The following is a 10013-nucleotide window of genomic DNA, read 5'->3' on the forward strand; positions in this document are numbered from 1 at the left end:
TTATGACAGAACTACCATAGTAGCTGTCCCTATCGAGGAGCATTACATAGCTACCATAGAAGCTGTTCTCTAGCGAGAAGCATGTGAGTACTACCATAGTAGCTGTTCTCTAGCGCGAAACATGACATTACTACCACAGTTGCTGTTCTCTAGCGAGGATTATGACAGAACTACCATAGTAGCTGTCCCTATCGAGGAGCATTACATAGCTACCATAGAAGCTGTTCTCTAGCGAGAAGCCTGAGAGTACTACCATATTAGCTGTTCTCTAGCGAGGAGCATAACAGACCTACCATAGTAACCGTTCATAAAAAGAGGACCAATACATTACTGCCATAGCAACTGTTCTCTAGCGAGGAGCATGACATTACATTACTACCATAGCAACTGTTATCTAGCGAGGAGCATTGCATTACTACCATAGTAACTGTTCTTAAGCGGATGGGCATGACAGTACTACCAAAGTAACTGTTCTCTAGCGAGGAGCTTTACATTACTACTATAGTTATCGTTCTTAATCGAGGAGCATTATATTACTACCACAGCAACAGTTATTTAGCGAGGAGCATTGCATTAGTACCAAAGTAACTGTTCTCTAGCGGATGAGCATGGCAGTACTAACATAGTCACTATTCTCTAGCGAGGAGCATTACATTACTACTCTAGTTACCGTTCTTTATCGAGGAGCATTACATTACTACCACAGTAACTGTTCTCTGGCGAGGAGCATTACTTTACTACCATAGCAACTGTTCTCTAGTGATGAGCATTACATTGCTACCATAGTAACTGTTCTCTCGCGAGGAGCATTACATTACTACCATAGCAACTGTTTTCTAGCGAGGATTATGATAGTACTACCATAGTAACTGTTCTCTATCGAGGAGCATTACATTGCTACCATAGTAGCTGTTCTCTAGCGCGAAACATGACATTACTACCACAGTTGCTGTTCTCTAGCGAGGATTATGACAGAACTACCATAGTAGCTGTCCCTATCGAGGAGCATTACATAGCTACCATAGAAGCTGTTCTCTAGCGAGAAGCATGTGAGTACTACCATAGTAACTGTTCTCTCGCGAGGAGCATTACATTGCTACCATACCAACTGTTTTTAAGCGAGAAGCATTTCATTACTACCATAGTAACCGTTATCTAGCGAGGAGCATTACATTACTACCATAGCAACTGTTCTCTGTTCTCTTTACTATTGAGTAGTTAATTGATATACACCAACTAACATAAGATGATGATACCCCTCACTGCCGAACTTAGCTTTTTACATTCATACTATTTGATTAACACTTGTTTGTGCAAACTATTTATTTCAGGCTACTGTATGAGTATATAATTTGACCCATGACTTAAACATCTCAATACATATGTGTGTAGACTGTTTCCTGAAGGGTGAATGCGGTCGTGATGCAGCTAAGTCCTTTCTTGAACCCTTGTTTCTGTTATGTCGGAAATGGTATATTATTTCAAGGTTGAACGTTCTGTTCAGTAATATCCGTTCAGGGTTATACAATACTCATTAATTTCCGATACATTTCCTTTATATACAGTTAAAACCCAATTGATTTAAACAATCAAAAAGCTAAGAAAATTCATTCACATAGAAGTCGTGCACCTTTTATTAATCACGGAATCCATGTTGCATCAGGCCGGAAGTCAGCAAGTTCTCGTTCCAGCAAAGAATATTTAACTTCTGAGATATTTATAATGTATTTCTCTCTGAGTGCAGGTATTGAACACAATTTAAAGTATAACATATATAAAGTATGTGCATCTTTCATACATAAAGTATCAATCTGAAAGAGAATTCCCATACTTAAATAGAGAAAGGGCCTCCTGGGTCACATCATTTTTTCTTACCCTTTTATTGTGAAATTTGCGCAATAAATGCTAAATTGTTCAAAAGCCACATGTTAACTAGACAGTTGCATTGCTAGTAGATTGCTCTACCTGAATTCTATGCAGGAAAATGTATAAGTAGGTATTAACAACATACCATCAACAAATTATGGAGGATCATTTTCTGATTTTCAGATTTTTTTTTCCAATTATATACGTAGTGTATTCCAATACAAGGCCCCATATTTGGAGATAATAAACACTGATATATAACTATCTTTTAGAAATTAATTGCCTAAATTCAATTAATTCTGGGATTTATTTCGTCCAAGTCATATTTTGGGGATTCAAAAAATATGTTTGCTCTTTAAATATGAAGAAATCAATCGGTCCGTCCAATATTGGGTTCGAACCCGAGACCCGGAATCTTTCAGGTGTTCTGTAATTTCTTTCTATTTCTCTTGTGGAAGAATTTGAACGAGAGTCGATATGACATTTTTAATTACCTTTGAACACAGATCACTTTTCGCATATTATTTACTCAATTAGTTCTGTTATATATGTACATTGTATATGAATTGATCAGAAATGTACTAGTTTGACAAATTGAATCATTTCATTTTGACTTCGTCACTTTTTACGTGAAAAAAATAGATGTTTTAACAAATCGGAAAATATTAAAGCGTATATTTTTAAAGAGTAGGTAGGCCAGTTACATGGGTTTTCTTACAGACGCCATTGAAAGCTACTAGTTTGACCTGATATAATTAGTCCAATGCATAAAAAATAATGACTATTCAAAGGAAAGCTGCATATCATTTGACCGAAATGGCTATTTCTGCTTTGTACTCATACCACACATGCTAAAACTTGTCTCAATCTTTAAGTATTGAATACACTTTTTTAATATAAATTATGTTGCTTTGAGCCTTAAATTTAACTAAAGCATGCTTTACTCTGTTTTAGCAAAAATGTAACTAAAATACGTTTAAGACAACAGTTATCTGCCCCTCGTTAACCAAGGTCAGGCTGTTACTAAAGACAGTACTTGTTGGCATGTATCAATATTTTATCAATTTGAATGAAAGAATAGAAACAGGAGCATATTGGATAAATCATAGCCCATGGAAGTCTGTAAATTGGTTGTTTTCTTGTGATATTTTTTTTTTTTTATCGTTCATCAGCTGTCAATTCGTTGTTTTTAAATTGGGACTGTTTTGCTTGAGGCATACTATAAAACTATCTGTGGCTCCAGGCCAGTGATACACAAAATATCTAAGAGAAAATGTATTAAGATATCACGAAAAAAACGCCACATTCGTTTTATCACTAATAATGTTATATATTAAACTAAAACACACAATGTATTTGTTTAATTTGTGAAATTGCAATTGTTTGTTTTTATGTATAAAAAACGATAAACACCAAAACAAAGCCATCAGCAATTTGTGCTTGCTTTTTTGCGTGTACAGTGTACAACAAAATATAATTTACACTTTTTTGTACACATATAGTGCTAAATCTCAGCCCCCTGAAGTGACATTTCACTCAATTTTTGTTTGATGGGAAATCCGGTTCATACTTGAATGTCTTGAATATTTTCATTCAATTTTGTTTCCCACCAGATGTAAAATGCACTTACAAATGAGATCATTTTATACAGTATATGAGTTTTAAAAAAACAAAATACTGTCGTTCTTTTTGGAGCATAATTTGAGCATTTCTTATGTATTAAAATGTATACATATATAGACGATATTATTGTACATGTTTGTGTATATATTAAATAAATTGTCAACTACAGCGGAACTGCTTGTAGTTTAATGTAAGGTGATATACAACCAAATTGCATTAACACAAGACAAACTTTTCCCTTTCACTCCTGGAAGCACCTTAGTTCATATTAATTCACACATACTCTTATGAGGTTGTTTGTAAACGGTAAATATGATTCACGACGTTGCTTGTTGTTTATTCATAATTTTATCTAACGACAGCTTTCTCCATTTCACATTAAGCAGTGCAAATGAGTACAAACATGTTTTACTTATTTAAAACCCGATGAAGAATCGAGCCGTAGTATTAACGAATATAATGAAGCAGGTGCGTTCAATTTGAGAAGAATAGTCTGTATTTTAAAATAAATATATTTTTATGATGTAAACAAATATGCTGTGCACCGAATTCGCGTCTTAAACGCTATACATCGGCATTTATTGCTGCTGTGAACTTATATAGATCCTGAATCAGAAAAAAAGATTGACTGTCGGTTCGTAAATTGTGCTCTTTAAGGACCTAACGACGCCATTTTCAGCAAGAAAGATCTACTGACCGATATAAATATTGGATAACACCTTTTATAGAATTAATAGATGGCATGAATTTTTGGGGGAAAGATTACATATTTTGCATGATGTTATTAATGAAAATGTCTTTCTTTATTAATATTGCTCAGTTCAATACTGAGTGTTCTAAGTAGATATTCCGAACCGGGGCCGCAACTTTGCAGCCTTCACTCACATGTGAGTAAACTTTCAAATCCTATCGCACTTGAGGAATCAAAACGGAACGATATTTATGATATATTATCAATCATTGGGTATTATTCATGTTACTCTTTTACTGAAGTGAAAAGATCATTTGGTTAGTGGTTTAACAACTGTACATTTATCGTTGCCTGTTTGAAGTGAGTACGTTTGATAATATACGTGAACGTTACTTCAAGTTAACCCTCAGAAACATCTGGACTGGTACTAACAGTAACCTCGTTACACTTGGTAGTTGTCAAGCCTACCCCCTTTCATTTGGAGATGATTAACACTAATTGATTTACGCTCTCTTCCTTCATTATGATAAATGAAATAATTTCTTCTCTATAATATTTCTATGAATTGGGTTGTAATAAATGAGTGAAATTTAGCGTAAGGTATACATGTTGCTCTTTCAGGAAAACTATCGACAGGTATTGAAGCAAACATAACATCTTGGGTTTGATGTGTACATCTAGTGTTCTGACTAGTAAATGTTGCCATCTTACTTGCACATCCTGCTGTATTTCATCCTTATTTCGTTATTTGGGCAAATACATTGCTAGCTTCGTGAAAGTTCCTTCGTGTATCATGGTTGGTCTAAATTGTATTCGACACTTACCTTAGTAGTATAATACATCAATGGGCATGCATATTTTTCTTAATTATTTGTCAGTTAATGATCAATTCATTCATTGATCTCAGATATGATCGCGTTAAAAAAAACTTATTTTAGCTATCTCTTTACTCTAGCTAACTTTATAGCTTACTTCCTAACTAACTTTCTTTCCTTGCTTAGTTTTCCAATAGTCAGCATGAATGACAAATGTCAAAAAGCATCAGGTCCAATACCGCATATCCGAATATAGCAAGCATGATACAATACGTCATAATACGAGTGTTTCATATTATTACAGCAGGTGGCTCTGCGCTAGCAATATCGGTAATTCCCGTGATTTCCTTAAAATAGTTTAAGATACGAAACGTTGACAGACTGGTTTATAAAAAAAAGCTGAATCCCGAGAGTTTTCGTACAACTTTCCGAACTTGCGCCGTCTGGCGTCAAAACACGGCCCTGTTTTACATTCTGATTCGTGAAAAGCTACGAAATGCATGCTTTCATGTGCTCTTCAGTCATAAGGAAAATGTGAAGTGTCTTTATGATGTATATACTCCTAAACTAGCTACATGCAATCATATAAGTTAACAGATTATCACACATCCAGTATTCACTTTGAAAATAAACTAAATAGAATAAAGCATTAAGAAACTATAACCAATTAAACTTTAACCCTACAGTTGCTCAGATGACAAATAAAGGATGTAATAACGCAATTTGTGAACGTCAGAGAGCAAGCTGTAAACGTCAGAGAGCAAGCAGAGAGCAAGGTGTAAACGTCAGAGAGCAAGGTGTAAACGTCAGGGAGCAAGGTGTACACGTCAGAGCGCAAGATGTAAATGTCAGAGAGCAAGGTGTAAACGTCAGAGAGCAAGGTGTACACGTCAGGGAGCAAGTTGTAAACGTCAGAGAGCAAGGTGTAAACGTCAGAGAGCAAGATGTAAACGTCAGAAAGCAAGGTGTAAATGTCAGAGAGCAAGATGTAAACGTCAGAGAGCATGGTGTAAATGTCAGAAAGCAAGGTGTAAACTTCAGAGAGCAAGATGTAAATGTCAGAAAGCAAGGTGTAAACGTCAGAGAGCAAGATGTAAATGTTAGAAAGCAATATGTAAATGTCAGAGAGCAAGGTGTAAATATCAGAGAGCAAGATGTAAATGTCAGAAAGCAAGGTGTAAATGTCAGAGAGCAAGGTGTAAATGATAGAGAACAAGGTGTAAACGTTAGAGAGCAAGATGTAAACGTCAGAAAGCAAGGTGTAAATGCCAGAGAGCAAGGTGTAAATGTCAGAGAGCAAGGTGTACACGTCAGAGAGCAAGGTGTAAACGTCAGAGAGCAAGGTGTAAACGTCAGAGAGCAAGATGTAAACGTCAGAAAGCAAGGTGTTAATGTCAGAGAGCAAGATGTAAACGTCAGAGAGCAAGGTGTAAATGTCAGAAAGCAAGGTGTAAACGTCAGAGAGCAAGATGTAAATGTCAGAAAGCAAGGTGTAAACGTCAGAGAGCAAGTTGTAAATGTCAGAAAGCAAGATGTAAATGTCAGAGAGCAAGGTGTAAATGTCAGAGAGCAAGGTGTAAACGTGGGAGAGCAAGATTTAAACGTCAGAAAGCAAGGTGTAAATGTCAGAGAGCAAGATGTAAACGTGAAAGAGCAAGATGTAAATCTCAGAAAGCAAGATGTAAATGTCACAGAGCAAGGTGTAAATGTCAGAAAGCAAGATGTAAATGTCACAGAGCAAGCTGTTAATATCAGAGAGCAATGTGTAAATGTCAGAAAGCAAGATGTAAACGTCGAAGAGCAAGATGTAAATGTCAGAAAGCAAGATGTAAATGTCAGAGAGCAAGATGTTAATGTCAGAAGGCAATATGTAAACGTCAAAGAGCAGGATGTAAATGTCAGAAAGCAAGATGTTAATGTCAGAAGGCAAGGTGAAAATGTCAGAGAGCAAGGTGTAAATGTCAGAAAGGTAAATGTCAGAAAGCAAGATGTAAATGTCAGAAAGCAAGATGTAAATGTCAGAAAGCAAGGTGTTAATATCAGAGAGCAAGGTGAAAATGTCAGAGAGCAAGGTGAGAATGTCAAAGAGCAAGATGGTTATTTTAGAGAGCAAAAAGTAATTGTCAGAGGACAGGGTGTTATTGTCAGAGAGCAAGATGTAAATATCAAAAAGCAAGATGTAAATGTCAAAAAGCTAGATGGTAATTTTAGAGAGCAAGATGTTATTGTCAGAGGACAGGGTGTTAATGTCAGATAGCAAGATGTAAATGTCAGACAGCAAGGTGTTAATGTCAGAAAACAAGATGTTAATGTCAGAGAGCAAGATGTTATTGTCAGAGGGCAGGATGTTATTGTCAGAAAGCAAGATGTAAATGTCAGAAAGCAGGGTGTTAATGTCAGAGAACAAGATGTGCATGTCAGAGAACAAGATGTACATGTCAGAGAGCAAGATGGAAATGTCAGAAAGCAAGATGTAAATGTCAGAAAGCAAGGTGTCAATGTCAGAATGCAAGGTGTTAATGTCAGAGAGCAAGGTGTTAATGTCAGAGAGCAAGGTGTGAATGTCAGAGAAGAAGATGGTAATTTTAGAGAGCAAGATGTTATTGTTAGAAGACAGGATGTTATTGTCAAAGAGCAAGATGTAGATGTCAAAAAGCAGGATGTTAATGTTAGAAAGCAGGGTGTTAATGTCAGAGAACAAGATGTAAATGTCAGAAAGCAAGGTGTTAAAATCAGAAAACAAGATTTTAAAGTCAGAAAGGAAGATGTTAATGTCAGAAAACAAGATGTTTTTGTCAGAGGACAGGATGTAAATGTCAGAGAACAAGATGTAAATGTCAGAAAGCAAGATGGTATGTCAGAGAACAAGATGAACATGCAAGAGAGCGAGATGTAAATTTCAGAGAACAAGATGTAAATGTATGATAGCAAGGGATAAACGTCAGAGAACAAGATGTTTATGTTAGAGAACAAGATGAAATGTAAGAAAACAAGATGAACATGCCAGAGAGCGAGATGTAAATTTCAGAGAGCAAGATGTCAATGTCAGAGAGCAAGGGGTAAATGTCAGAGAACAAGATGTTAATGTCAGAAAGCAAGATGTTAATGTCAGAGAACAAGACGTAAATGTCAGAGAACAAGATGTTGATGTCAGAGAGTAAGATGTTATTGTCAGAGAGCAAGATGTTAATGTCAGAGAACAAGACGCAAATGTCAGAGAACAAGATGTTTATGTCAGAGAGCAAGATGTTATTGTCAGAGAGCAAGATGTTAATGTCGGAGAACAAGACGTTCATGTCAGAGAGCAAGATGTAAATGTCAGAGAGCAAGATGTTATTGTCAGAGAGTAAGATGTAAATGTCCGAGAACAAGATGTTAAGGTCAGAGAACAAGATGTTTTTGTCAGAGGACAGGATATAAATGTCAGAGAACAAGATGTAAATGTCAGAAAGCAAGATGCTATTTCTGAGAACAAGATGAACATGCCAGAGAGCAAGATGTAAATTTCAGAGAGCAATATGTCAATGTCAGAGAGCAAGGAGTAAATGTCAGAGAACAAGATGTTTATGTCAGAGAACAAGATGTAAATTTCAGAAAACAAGATGAGCATGCCAGCGAGCGAGATGTAAATTTTAGAGAGCAAGATGTCAATGTCAGAGAGCAAGGGGTAAATGTCATAGAACAAGATGTTAATGTCAGAGAACAAGATGTTAATGTCAGAGGACATGACGTTATTGTCAGAGAATAAAATGTAAATGTCTGAGAGCAAGATGTTAATGTCAGAGAGCAAAATGTAAATGTCAGAGGGCCAGATGTAAACGTCAGAGAGCAAGATGTTAATGTCAGAGAACAAGATGTAAATTTCAGAAAACAAGATGAGCATGCCAGCGAGCGAGATGTAAATTTTAGAGAGCAAGATGTCAATGTCAGAGAGCAAGGGGTAAATGTCATAGAACAAGATGTTAATGTCAGAGAACAAGATGTTAATGTCAGAGGACATGACGTTATTGTCAGAGAATAAAATGTAAATGTCTGAGAGCAAGATGTTAATGTCAGAGAGCAAGATGTAAATGTCAGAGGGCCAGATGTAAACGTCAGAGAGCAAGATGTTAATGTCAGAGAACAAGATGTTAATGTCAAAGAACAGATGTCAATGTCAGAGGACAATATGTAAATGTCAGAGACCAAAGTGTAAATGTCAGAGAACAAGATGTTAAGGTCAGAAAACAGACGTCAATGTCAGAGGGCAAGGTGTAAATGTCAGAGGAAAAGATGTAAATGTCAGAGGACAAGATGTAAATGTCAGAGCCCAAAGTGTAAATGTCAGAGAACAAGATGTTTATATCAGGGAACAGATGTAAATGTCAGAGATGAAGATGTAAATGTCAAAGAGCAAGATGTTAATGTCAGAAATAGAGATATGTAAATATCAAAGAGCAAAATGTTATTGTCAGAGAGCAAGGAGTAAATGTCAGAGAGCAAACTTTAAATGTCAGAGAGTACAATGTAAATGTCAGAGAGCGTGGGTGTGAATTACAGAGAGTAAGATGTGAATGCCAGAGAGCAGAATATTAATGTCAGAGAGCAAGGTGTGAATGCCAGAGAGCAAGATGTGAATGTCAGAGAACCAAATGCAAATGTCAGAGAGCAAGATGTGAATGTCAGAGAGCAAAATTTAAATGTCAGATTGTATAATGGTAATGCCAGAGAGTGTGGGTGTGAATTACAGAGATTAAGATGTAAATGTCAGAGAGCAGAATATAAATGTCAGAGAGCAAGGTGTGAATGCCAGAGAGCAAGATGTGAATGTCAGAGAACCAGATGTAAATGTCAGAGAGCAAGGTGTGAATGCTAGAGAGCAAAATGTGAATATTTCAGAGCAGGGTGTGAATGAAAGAGAGCAATGTTTGAATGCCAGAGAGCAAGATGTAAATTTCAGAGAACAGGATGTGAATATCAGAGAGCAAGATGTAAATGTCAGAGAGCAAGGTGTAAATGTCAGAAAGCAAGGCGTGAAT

General features: G+C 36.3%; 1 protein-coding gene across 1 annotated transcript; it reads left to right on the forward strand.

Annotated features, from left to right (window-relative positions):
• The first annotated feature begins 5689 nt into the window (after positions 1-5689).
• LOC128235581 (uncharacterized) lies at positions 5690-7252 on the forward strand. Its single transcript, XM_052950393.1, has one exon. It carries the CDS (start codon positions 5690-5692, stop codon positions 7250-7252), a length of 1563 nt encoding a protein of 520 aa, XP_052806353.1.
• Positions 7253-10013: the final 2761 nt, after the last annotated feature.

Source organism: Mya arenaria, chromosome 5 (assembly GCF_026914265.1).
Source record: "Mya arenaria isolate MELC-2E11 chromosome 5, ASM2691426v1".
In the NCBI taxonomy this organism is placed as follows: Eukaryota; Metazoa; Mollusca; class Bivalvia; order Myida; family Myidae; genus Mya; species Mya arenaria.

Bases quoted from the DNA above. Each gene is read 5' to 3' on its own strand.
- LOC128235581 (XM_052950393.1), top strand. From the start codon at position 5,690: ATGACAAATAAAGGATGTAATAACGCAATTTGTGAACGTCAGAGAGCA.